This window comes from Rana temporaria, chromosome 1 (genome assembly GCF_905171775.1).
Source record: "Rana temporaria chromosome 1, aRanTem1.1, whole genome shotgun sequence".
NCBI classification, from domain to species: Eukaryota; Metazoa; Chordata; class Amphibia; order Anura; family Ranidae; genus Rana; species Rana temporaria.
In genome coordinates, this window is record NC_053489.1 from 574,560,186 (window position 1) to 574,573,641 (window position 13,456).

The 13,456-nt window shown below is 46.2% G+C and overlaps 1 protein-coding gene across 1 annotated transcript in view; it reads left to right on the forward strand.

Moving 5' to 3' along the window:
- The first annotated feature begins 829 nt into the window (after positions 1 to 829).
- LONRF1 (LON peptidase N-terminal domain and ring finger 1) overlaps positions 830 to 13,456 on the forward strand; it is a 78,738-nt gene continuing 66,111 nt past the window's right edge. Inside the window, exon 1 of the mRNA XM_040334698.1 lies at positions 830 to 910. Within this exon, the coding sequence (XP_040190632.1) occupies positions 880 to 910 (31 nt within the window). The 5' untranslated portion in view covers positions 830 to 879. The remainder of the gene's footprint in view (positions 911 to 13,456) is intronic.

The window sequence follows — 13,456 nt, forward strand, 5'->3', positions numbered from 1 at the left end:
AAGGACGTATATATACGCCCATCTGCCTGTCCGTGCCATTTTGCGGACGTAAATAGTCGTGCGGCGGGCGTTAAGGGGTTAAAGTGGAACTAAACCCATTGATTTTATAATTTAAAAAAACAGTTACATTCCCGTCACATTGGTTGTGCTCTCAACCAAACTGTCAAACCATCAATTGGCTGGTGTCATAATTGATCAAATGTGCAGCATCATGGCAGTTGAAGATGAAACAGAGGCCAAGATGGCAGTTTCCTTGGCTGAAAACAATAGGAGGATTTAGATTGCTTACCCCTTTCACACTGGAGTGGTTTGCAGGCGCTATTGCGCTAAAAACAGCCGCTGCTGTGTCTCCAGCATGAAAGCCCTGAGGGCTTTCACACTAGAGCGGTGTGGCTAGCAGGACGGTAAAAAAAACCCTGCTAGCCGCATCTTTGGAGCGGTGAAGGAGCGCTGTGTATACCGCTCCTGCCTATTGAAATTAATGGGACACCGCGGCTATATCGCCAGCAATGCGCCTCTGCAGAGGCGCTTTGCAGCGGTTTTTAAACCTTTCTCGGCCGCTAGCGGGGGGTAAAGCCGCCCCGCTAGCAGACGAATTGCATTGCGAAATTGCCGGTAAAGCGCCTCTAAAAATAGCGGCGCTTTATCGCCGACGCACCTCCATCCCCAGTGTGAAAGGGGCCTTTAGGTCCTGATATGGGGCCCGGAGATCTTGGGTGGGAAAGAGCCTCCAACCATGACTACGAGTATTTGGGCTCTAAAGGGGTTAACCCATCTGCGAGAGGGCTGGAAAAGGGCCGCAATCAGCCAGCAGGTGTCCATGGAGGGTGGTGTGAACAGGACATAGCAGATTTTTGTCTGTTGAGAGACTGCTGAGCCATGGTGACCTTTTCACTGGACCCTGAAGCAGGTGGGAACTTTGTAGAATTATAAAGTAAAGAATCAGGCGCTATACGTGTTCATGTAAAAAACTGGCACAAAGAAAACACTGCATCAAACCTAAATGTGCACATAAATGAAAAAATAAGCAATCATAAAGTCCATAAGTGGATAAATCCCAACACCAAAATGGAATGCTCTGAGATAAAACTTCTAGATCATCCACCACGAGTGCTCAGCATGAAGATGGCCACTCACCAGAGCTGTTTGACCCCTTTTTTTACAGGACGGTCAAAAAAACGCTTTGGGAACATCAGATTGGTTCCGCTAATAGCATAAATCCACTCCAATGGCCACTCAGGAAGGGGATGTAACAGTGCCTGGCACTAGGTGTAAACAGTGTGTGTGAGTCAGCTGATCCCTGGGGGTGGCGCGCGATCCACGTCTCGCTACGAAGGGCAAAGCCTGATGTGGGGTATCAAATATGGACCCGGAAATTATGGATCCTCCGCTCCAACATATGTTTCGCCGTGATTGGCTCTTCAGGAAGTCTAGGGAACTAGCGGTGTTCCACCCAAAAATGGAACTTCTGCTTTAAGTGTAGGTGACCCCCTGACATGCCACATTTGGGAGGAGCACGTATCCTGTTTTTACAGGCACCCAGCTCTCACTTCCTCCCTGTTGCCGGAAGGAAGATCACCTCTCCCCCCTCCCTCCCTCCAATATTCCGGGATACAACACAGGTCCCAGAAGATTGCCCGGGCCAATTACAGCGTGGCTCACACATGCGCAGTGTGCGCCCGGCTGTGAAGCCAAAGCCGCGTGCCCACAGTTATAATGTCGGTGCTACGGAGAGGAGGGGGAGAGGAGCGAGGCTTCATGCGCCTGCATCTAATCTAATCACGTGATGATGATGATAATGAGCTATTATAGTCTTCCATGTAGGGATGAGCCCTGACGTGCAGTGCCCCCCCAGGAAGTCTGCACGGCGCTGCGCTAATCACAGGCAGGGGGACATTTCCCGATCTCTGCAGCCGAGCATCGGGATTATGTCTCCCTGCCTGTGATTAGCACAGAGCCGTGCAGACTTCCTGGGGGGCACTGCACGTGAACTGTGCGAACACGCCGCAGCTCATCCCTACTTTCATGTATGTGGCCATTTGTAGGTATGTGGTTTTTGAAGAAGGGCGTTGGCCCAAAACGTCACCATGTATACCATACATCTTTGATGTAATTTTATATCTTCGATAAATATTTTTATGTGCAGCAATCCCATCTCCTATCGATTTATCTATACACACACAGTATCACACAAAAGTGAGTACACCCCTCACATTTTTGTAAATATTTTATTATATCTTTTCATGTGACAACACTGAAGAAATGACACTTTGCTACAATGTAAAGTAGTGAGTGTACAGCTTGAAAAACAGTGTAAATTTACTGTCCCCTCAGAATAACTCAACACACAGCCATTAATGTTTAAACCGCTGGGAACAAAAGTGAGTACACCCCCTAAGTGAAAATGTCCAAATTGGGCCCAGAGTGTCAATATTTTGTGTGACCACCATTATTTTCCAGCACTGACTTAACCCTCTTGGGCATGGAGTTCACCAGAGCTTCACAAGTTGCCACTGGAGTTCTCTTCCATGATGACATAATGGAGCTGGTGGATGTTGAGACCTTGTGCTTCTCCACCTTCCGTTTGAGGATGCCCCACAGATGTCCAATAGCACCATGTCACAAAGCTGGAATTATTTCACCACTGGTTTCTTTAACCACTTACCCCCCGGAACATATTGCTGCCTAAAGACCAGAGTACTTTTTGCGATTCGGGACTGCGTCGCTTTAACAGACAATTGCGCGGTCGTGCGACGTGGCTCCAAAACAAAATTGGCGTCCTTTTTTTCCCACAAATAGAGCTTTCTTTTGGTGGTATTTGATCACCTCTGCGTTTTTTATTTTTGGCGCTATAAACAAAAATAGAGCGACAATTTTGAAAAAAATGAATATTTTTTACTTTTTGCTGTAATAAATATCCCCCAAAAATATATAAAAAAACATTTTTTTTCCTCAGTTTAGGCCGATACGTATTCTTCTACATATTTTTCGTAAAAAAAATCGCAATAAGCGTTTATTGATTGGTTTGCGCAAAAGTTATAGCGTTTACAAAATAGGGGGTATTTTTATGGCATTTTTATTAATATTTTTTTTACTAGTAATGGCGGCGATCAGCGATTTTTTTTTTCGGTATTGCGACATTATGGCGGACACTTCGGACATGTTTGACACATTTTTGGGACCATTGGCATTTTTATAGCGATCAGTGCTATAAAAATGCATTAGATTACTATAAAAATGCCACTGGCAGTGAAGGGGTTAACACTAGGGGGCGGGGAAGGGGTTAAGTATGCCTGGGTGTGTTCTTACTGTGGGGGGGGGGTGGCCTCACTAGGGGAAACACTGATTTTCTGTTCATACAGTGTATGAACAGAAAATCAGCATTTCCCCTGCTGACAGGAACGAGAGCTGTGTGTTTACACACACAGCTCCCGTTCCCCGCTCTGTACCGAGCGATCGCGTGTGCCCGGCGGCGATCGCGCCCGCCGGGCACACGCACGGGAGTCGGGGGCGAGCGGGGAGCGCGCGAGCGCGCCTCCGGCGGCACGCGCGCGCCCCCTAGTGGCGGCTATACGATAGGACGTATAGCTACGGGCTCTCGCCCAGGAGAGCCGACCTGCCGCCGTATAATGACGGTGGCTGGTCGGCTACTAGTTAAAGCGGGGGTTCACCCAAAAATACATTTTTAACATTACATTCAGCCGAGTTGTCCTGGTGTTTTTTTTTTTTTTTCGTACATACCGTATTTTCACCGCCGCTTCCGGGTATGTCTTCTGCGGGACTGGGCGTTCCTAATTGATTGACAGGCTTCCGACCGTCGCATACAGCGCGTCACGAGTTGCCGAAAGAAGCCAAACGTCGGTGCGGCTCTATACGGCGCCTGCGCACCGACGTTCGGCTTATTTCGGCAACTTGTGACGCGCAGTATGCGACGGTCGGAAGCCTGTCAATCAATTAGGAACGCCCAGTCCTGCAGAAGACATACCCGGAAGCGGCGGTGAAAATACGGTATGTACGGAAAAAAAACAGCCGATTGTCATTAGGACAACTCGGCTGAAGGTAATGTTAAAAGTTTATTTTTTGAGTGAACCTCCGCTTTAACGTGACAATGAGGTCACTGTATTCCAATGGCCTCCAGTCATCAGATCTCAATCCAATAGAGCACCTTTGGGATGTGGTAGAATGGGATGTGCAGCCGACAAATCTGCAGCAACTGTGTGATGCTATCATGTCAATATGGACTAAAATCTCAGCATCTGGTTGAATCTAGGCCACGAAGAATTAAGGCAGTTCTGAAGGCAAAGGGGTGTCCAACCTGGTACTAGCAAGGTATACCTAATAAAGTGGCCAGTGAGTGTATATATACATTGTATAGGTACATAGGTGTGCGCAGCCTATGGCATTAGGGTGTGCACCCTAAAGCTCTGTAACGGTCACCACCCGTTTACGACCTTCCATCCCAGTCACGACAGCTTATCGACACTCCAACCGACAGGACCCGATCCCATTTCATTTGCCCAGAATCAAGACGAGACACAGCTCTGTGCTTGGTCCAAATGTAATGATCACTTTAATGGTTTCTTCTCATCTTTTTATACAGTACAAGCATGTGACAGTATTCAAAGGGACAATGAGATCTCCACCCCCCTAATCACACACTAAGGGTAATTACTTAACATTCCTTAATCAACAACAAAACACCTTCACCCACTCCGTCTCCGCACACAGCTTGACACCTCTGAGCATCAATAGGCTAGGCTCTAGACAGTGTTATCACACGTAAGCAGTATTTAGTATGCATAATTAGAGTTCTGGGAGCAGACCTGGGATTAACACCTGTCCGTTACAACACCTTTACACAAGGACAATGGAATGTCTTCCAAGCCCTGATGCAATTAGCATGTCACTAGAAATGAGTCACTATTGACTGGTTGGGCCCACATCTTGCAATCTCTCAAGATCCTGCAATATGAATTATTATTGATGTCCTATCTCATGTAATACATGAATTATGATTCCCTTGCCACCCCATGCCCAAAAGGCACAGGGTGGACTCAGACCCAAGAGTTATCAGTGACGCTGACACAGGAGTATCCCCCATCCTCACAAAGTCTCTGGATGTCCCGGGTCATTCCGTTACAAGCTCAAACACACAATACACACTCACAATGTTTATTCAGAAAGGGAAGGGGTTGGTAAATTATATATTTACTGGCCCTTTCCCCCCACTCATCCTAAAACATCCTGCAGCAACAGCTGGCAGGAGAGGAGGGAAGCCAGCAGTGCTTGGGGGGGGGGGGGAGCCAGGTCAGTAGGGGGAATCTGTTCTACACAGGGTGATTAGGGTGGGCCTGGGCACACCTGGCACACCCTGTGTGCACGCCTATGTATAGGTATATAGTAAAGATTAGAAGAAAACAATGGGTCCCCTGACTGGACTTTAAAGGCACAAGGATATAAACCACAAAGTGGATAGATATTTATCCACTTTGTGGTTTATATCCTTGTGCCTTTATCTTTTCTTTTGGATGTGGCACCACATAGAGACATAGACCGATAATCTGTTTTCTGTATATATTAAAGATTATGTAAACTCTTGCCTTGCAGCCTGTTATTGCTATACATGCCATGTTTTTTTGGAATGTGTTCTCAGCTTAGTATATGTAAGGAGCAATGGTCTTTTTTTCCTGACAGGCACAGTAGCTTACTCTGAGCAATGGCAGATTCTATTGAGATGACATTACTGCTTGTGTGTACGAGGTTTAAAGCGGAGATCCTCTCATAAAGGGAACTTTCACTGATCGGATTCCTCCACCCCCTTTCCGGTGCCACCTTTGGCACCTTTCAGGGGGGGAGCAGATACATGTCAAATCCAGGTATCTGCTCCCACTTCCGGGGAGAGATCACTGCACATTGTGCGGCGAACTACGTAATGTCTGGCCCCTTCTCCCCCCCTGCTGCCTTTTGGGAGACATGCACAGTAGGGAACAGGCTGTGAAGCTGTAAAGCTTTACTTTCTGTTTCCCTTAGTAATGATGCCAGCGCCTTGACCCCGGAGCTGAGGGACGGGTTGGATTTGTGTGCCGACATTGCGGGGTCCCAGGACAGGTAAGTGTCCTTATATTAAAAGTCAGCAGCTGCAGTATTTGTAGCTGCTGACTTTTATTAAATTTTTTTACCCAGGCCGAACTCCACTCTAAGGCCTCGTACACACGATCAGTCCATCCGATGAGAACAGTCCGAAGGACCGTTGTCATCGGTTAACCGATGAAGCTGACTGATGGTCTGATGTGCCTACACACCATAGGTTAAAAAAAACGATTGTGTCAGAACGCGGTGACGTAAAACACAACGACGTGCTGAAAAAAAAAACGAAGTTCAATGCTTCCAAGCATGTGTCGACTTGATTCTGAGCATGCGCAGGTTTTTAACCGATGCTTTTGCATATTAACGATCGGTTTTGACATATCGGTTAGGCGTCCATCGGTTAAATTTTAAAGCAAGTTCCTATTTTTTGGACCGAAGGTTAACTAACCGATGGGGCCCACACACGATCGGTTTGGACCGATGAAAACGGTCCATCAGACCGTTCTCATCGGATGGACCGATCGTGTGTACGCGGCCTAATGCTGCATACACACGATAGGTTAGTCTGATGAAAACGGTCTGATGGACCGTTTTCATCAGACCAAACCGATCTTGTGTGGGCCCGATCGGTTATTTATCCATAGGTTAAAAAAAAAGGAACTTGTTTTAAAAATATCTAATGGATAAAAAGCCTATAGAAAAAAAACGATCGTCTGTGGTTACGTCCATGGGTTAAAAATACACGCATGCTCAGAATCAAATCAAGTCGAGTCAACTGATGTAAAAATCCATCAGACCGTTTTCATCAGACTAACCTATCGTGTGTACATAAGTCATTGTTTGGCAACAGTTTCATCTTACTGGAGAGATTTATGTAACTATCCCACTAGATGGCGCCAAAAACCTAAATATGCCAAAACTACTATTTTTGGTGTCACAGAGAGTCCTGTGGGGCTTTGAAAAATGGCACTATGATGTGATTTCTGTAAAAAATTGCAAGGAGCTAGTGTTTTATATCAAAAAGAAACATGCCATATCTCTGTTGCAAAAAAACAAAACAAAAAAAACTTTACCCAATACTTTTTACATTTGTTCTTTTTGTATGTACATGTCATGGCATGTTCACCCTTTGCAGTGTATATCTGGGGTCAGGAGAGTGGACAGCCCCACAAACAACCACTCCAAAATAAAAAAAACAATAATAAAGAATACCAGGAAACCAAAGTGTGGAAAAATAGGCCGTGGCCCCTGGTTGGGGTTTAAAATTATATTATTATAATAGACTTTTACCTTTTAAACTCACTGACCAATACCAACACTGAAACCAGTGGCGGAATTATCAGGGTCGCGACAGTTGCAGTTGCGACTGGGCCTTGTAATTACGCCAAGTCTGGGGGGCCCGCCACCCGTCCGTGTGAGACGCCTGCCTGACTGTCAGTGTGTTCTGTTGGCTTATACATAGAGAGAATGCAGAGGCGCTGAGGCAGCACACAGAGATGTGGGAAGGCGAGGCGTGGGCGGACCCTGACAACAAATGTGAGATGGCAGGGGAGGAGCTTTCCCCTCTGCGGCTTCGTATTTAGTTGGAGTACCTACCCGGCTCCCATGTGAGGCAAGGCATCCTGGCGGGAGAAGAAGGCACAGTGAAGGTCAGACCCGTGACAGAACAGAAGTCAATAGGAATTCCGTGGGGAATCGATTGATTCATTGACTGACAGTAAGTCAATTAAGTGACAGAGGCAGAGCTCAGCAATCGATGCCAACCTTCACCACCTGTGCCTCCTTACTGATCCCATCCCCCCACCACTGATCTCATCCCTATCCCCCCCATTACTTCTACAACAGAGGTGATGGGGGGTATAGGGATGAGATCAGTGGTGGGGGGGATGGGATCAGTAAGAGGCACAGGTGGTGGTGGGAGAGGATGCCACCGCAGCCACCCCCCCTCAAGTAGCACCGCAGCCACCCCCCCTCAAGTAGCACCGCAGCCACCCCCCCTCAAGTAGCACCGCAGCCACCCCCCCTCAAGTAGCACCGCAGCCACCCCCCCCTCAAGTAGCACCGCAGCCACCCCCCCTCAAGTACCACTGCTGCACCCCCCTCAAGTACCACTGCTGCACCCCCCTCAAGTACCACTGCTGCACCCCCCTCAAGTACCAAAGCTGCCACACCCCTCAAGTACCACCGCTACCACCCCCCTCAATTACCACCACCGGTACTTGAGGGGGGTGGCTGCGGTGGTACTTGAGGGGGTGGTAGCAGTGATCCCCCTATTACTTCTACAACAGAGGTAGGGATGAGATCAGTGGTGGGGGGAATGGGATCAGTAAGAGGCACAGGTGGTGGTGGGAGAGGATGGCACCATCACTTTCGCCGCAGACACCCCCCCTCAAGTGAAATCAGAAACAGAGTTGTTTACTTTGTTGTACAGTGTGAAAAAATTAAGTATCAAAATCAGGCTTTTCGGGGCCCTGAAGTCTGTTAGTTACGCCACTGACTGAAACGTTAACCAAATCACCTGCTCAGGCTTCAGGACACAAGCACCAAGTATTTGTACCATACCACTAGGAACACGATCCACCCACAAAGGGGAGCAACTATTCCTCCCAATAAAAGTCAAAGTCGCAACAAAGGGAGTGATGGAGGGAGGGGAGAAAACGGCTTCACTGAAGTGCGACATGGCTCCCAAACAAAATTGGCGTCCTTTTTTTCCCACAAATAGAGCTTTCTTTTGGTGGTATTTGATCACCTCTGTGATTTTTATTTTTTGCGCTATAAACAATAGAGCGACAATTTTGAAAAAAAAAACTATATTTTTTACTTTTTGCTATAATAAATATCCCCCAAAAATATATATAACATTTTTTTTTTTGTCCACGGTTTAGGCCGATACGTATTCTTCTACATATTTTTGGGAAATAAAAATCACAATAAGCGTTTGATTGGTTTGTGCAAAAGTAATATCGTCTACAAAATAGGGGTCTGTTTTTTATGGCATTTTTATTAATAATTTTTTTTTTACTAGTTATGGTAGTGATCAGCGATTTTTATCAGGACTGCGACATTATGGCGGACACTTTTGACACCATTTTGGGACCATTGTCATTTTTACAGCGATCAGTGCTATAAAAATGCACTGATTACTGTAAAAATGACACTGGCAGTGAAGGGGCTAACCACTAGGTGGCGCTGCAGGGGTTAAGTGTTCCCTAGGAATGATTCTTACTGTTAGGGGCGTGGCTACACGTGACAAGTCACTGATGACCGTTCCCGATCACAGGGAACCTTTATCAGTGACATTGTCACTAGGCATTCCCCTGTTCTGTCCTTGCCGACCGCAATCGCGAGGCACGCGGGCCCGCTGGGCGGCAGATTTAAAGGGACGTACCTGTACGCCAATTTGCCTGCCCGTGCCATTTTGTCAATGTAAATAGTCGTGCAGCGGTCTGCAAGCGGTTAATTTCCGCCCAAATGTCGGAATCCAATCTTTCTTTACAGGTGCCCATTAAGCCTCGTACACACGATCAGATTTTTTGTGGACAAAGCGTAAGACTTTTGTCCGAAGGATGTTGGTCGTGAACTTGTCTTGCATACAAACGGCAAAGAATTGTCGTCCAAGAAACACGAAACTACGTTTTTTTTCAACTCTTTAGCTCCACCCTTTGGGCAACGTCTGCTAATGTTTTCTTATGGTTAGCATTGCTTCTGAGCATGCGTGTTTGTACTTTGGATTTTTTTCCGACGGACACGATCGGAAAATCCGACAAGACACATTTGTTGTCGGAAAATTTTAAAGCATGCTATCCCACATTTGTTGTCCGAAATTCCGACAACAATTGTCCGATGGAGCATACAAACGGTCGGATTATCCGACAACATCCTGCCATCACACAATTCCCATCAGGAAATCCGATCGTGTGTACGGGCCTTAAGATGAAAGCATGGAGAATCATCTGGTGATTTATGTTTTGTGACTTTTCTTCAGTCAAGGTGAGTGAAGAGGTCAAGACTTGAAAGATTTCACACTCACCTGTGCCTGTTCCAGCACCAGGTCAGTTAGTGGCCACTGGCGCCATAATTAGTCAGATCTCCGGTGCTTTCTTAACCACTTCCCATCCGGGCCATTTCTGACACTTCGCTCCTACATGTAAAAATCGACTTTTTTTGCTAGAAAATTACTTTGAACCCCCAAACATAATTTTTTAAGCAGAGACCCTAAAGAATAAAATGGTGGGTGTTGCAATTTGTAATGTCAAACCATATTTGTGCAGCGGTTTTTCAAAAAGCGGTCTTTCATGAATAAAAAAAAAACACTTGTTTTTTCAAACAATTGTTTGTCACCCCAAAGATTATCCAAAATGTACCCAAATTCCTCCAACTGTTGGAAGTGTGGTGTGGCGAATGCCGACTTTAACCATATGTTATGGTCCTGTCCCAGAATCCAGCTCTTTTGGGCGGAGGTCACGAACTTCATTGAAACCTTGACCAAGATCCATGTTCCCCTGAATATGTCGATCTCTTTGCTGGGTCTGGTGGGCTCCTTGGCCCACCGCCGAGCGACCAGAACACTAATAGGCCTTCTACTATTCTATGCTAGAAAGGCTCTACTCATAAAGTGGAAACATTCAGAAGTACCTACTTTAAATACTTTACCATTCCTATTTGCTTTGGTCCGTAGGACGTCCTGGGTTTCCTGGGCGTCTAGGGGGCACGCGCGCGCCCGCCGCATTGCTCGGGACTCGGTGCACGTGCCCAAAAGTCGCGATGTCCGCCAGGCACCCGCGATTGCCCACAATCACGGAAGGACCGTGGATCTGTGGGTGTCAACCCACAGATCCATGTCCTATCAGAGGTGAGGAAACCGATGTGTGTTCCCAGTACGGAGGAACACAGATCGGTTCCCTCCCCCTACAGTTAGTGTTAACCCCTTCCCTGCCAGTCACATTTACACAGTAATCGGTGCAGTTTTATAGCACGAATTGCTGTATAAAGGTGAATGGTCCCAAAAACGTGTAAAAAATGTCCGATATGTTTGTCGCAATGTCACGGTCACAATAAAAATCGCAGATCGCCGCCATTACTAGTAAAAAAAAAAAAAAAATGCCATAAAACTATCCGAAATTTTGTAGACGCTATAACTTTTGCGCAAACCAATCAAATACGCTTATTGCAAAGTTTTTTTTTAACAAAAATATGTAGAAGTATACATATCGGCCTAAACTCATGAAAAAATTTATTTTTTTTCAAAATTGTCGCTCTTCTTTTGTTTATAGCGCAACAAATAGAAAACGAAGAGGTGATCAAATACCACCAAACGAAAGCTCTATTTGTGGGAAAAAAACATGAAGATTTCATTTGGGTACAGTGTTGCATGACCGCGCAATTGTCATTCAAAGTGCGACAGCGCTGAAAACTAAAGGTTGGTCTGTGGGCAGGAAGGGGGTGAAAATGCCCTGTATTGAAGTGGTCAATAAACACTACAAATTTTTAAGAGCAACGGCCAGAGTGCGGATCATCTTTTCTTCATTACCTACTTTGAATACATGGAAATCGCTGATAACTCGGCAGTGCCATTTTACAAAGCGGCCAATCTCGCCAGTTGCTGCCCAGCTAAGTTTGACAAATTTTGGCATGTATGGTTAGAATCAGACGGCACAAATGCAACACAGTAGGATTTGGATCCCTTTGAATGTTTATTTCAGCTAAAAGCCTTGTTGCGGTGAAGACCTAATTTCGCTACTACCTACAGGCGTTACCCTCAACCTCTGCATTTCTTCCTGAAGTGGTCACCTGAGGAATAGGATTCGTTATCCTTCCCCTTAACGCTTTACTTTGACGACACACGCAGTTTAAATTGTAGTAAGTTCGCACACAAGTGCCTTGATTTGTAAGATGTTATGCTATTTTGTTCTATGTCTGTGGTCCGTGTGGACCGGTTTCCTGATATAAATAAAAAAAATAAAAATAAAAAATTGCAGTAAGTTCTCAGCCGGGGTATGCCTAGAGACTCTTTTATGTAACCTTTTTTCTCACGAAAACTCAATAAAAAGTATTTAAAAAAAAAAGTTAGCTCAATTGTTCTGTATAATGTGAAAGATGCTGTTGCGCTGAGGAAATAGATACCCAACATGCCCGTGGAATGGAAACAAACTACAGTGCTTAAAATTCTCCATAGGAGACACTTTAAACCCCTTTGAATTGCCCAGCTGTGTACATATTTAGGTAGATTCAGAAAGAGTTAGGCCGGCTTATCTACAGACCTGAATCTGCACCGACCTATGTTTAAGTGTATTCTCTAACAGAGATACACTTAAACATATCTAAGATAGGACGGCTTGCGCCGTCCTATCTTAGATTGCAATGTTTTGGCTGGCCGCTAGGTGGCGCTTCCATTGCAGCCGGCGTAGATTATGTAAATGAGCTTTTACGCCGATTCCCGAACGTACGCGAGCCCGCCGCAGTCGATTAACGTCGTTTCCGTGAGGCCTTAGGCGGCCTAAAGTTATTCCACCTATGAAGTGGAATAACAATGTTAAAGTATGGCCGCCGTTCCCGCCGCGAGGTTCGAATTTTTTACGTCGTTTGTGCAAGTCGTCCGCGAATCGGGAGTTACGTCATTTACGTACACGTCGAAATCAATAGGCCCGTACGGCGTACTTAGCCGCAATGCGCACTGGGAAATGTAGGCGCCCAGCGCATGCGCAGTAGCAAAAAACGTGAGGTCAAGCCTCATTTCCATACAACACGCCCCCCTCCAACCAATTTGAATTAGGCGCCCTTACGCCCGCTTGTTGAGGCTACGCCACCGTAGATTAGCAGGTAAGTAGATTGAAAATCACTACTAGCCTAGCTACTTTACGGCGGTGTAGCCTAAATAGGCTAGGCTACGCCGCCCTAAATTTAATGCTATCTCTCTGAATCTACCTTTTAGTGTTCAATGGGCATGTAATGTTTAGACAAATCTGTGAAGTTTCTATGTGTTTTGTAACCATCAAAGTTACTGATCTGTGCTCATTAGCTGTGGAGACCGTGTCTGAGCCATTTATTCTGGTTCTGTTTAGATCAGTGAAGTTGAGAGGCATTGCTATCATCAGGGCCGCCATCAGGAATTATGGGGCACCTTACACAGCTTCAGGCATGGGCCCCCTGGAGAAGAGAACCGAGAGGGGGTGCTGCCGCCTGAAATTGAGAAGCGTGGGGAGGCTGCCACTAATTTAGAAGCGGGGAGGGGGCCATCCGGGGGCCCTGGGGACCTCTGGCTGGGCCCTTTAATAAAAAGAAAAAATGTGTATATATATTTAAATGTATTTATTTTTAAATAGGGGGGTTGCCATCTGGGGCCCTGGGGACCTCTGGGCCCTTTAATAAA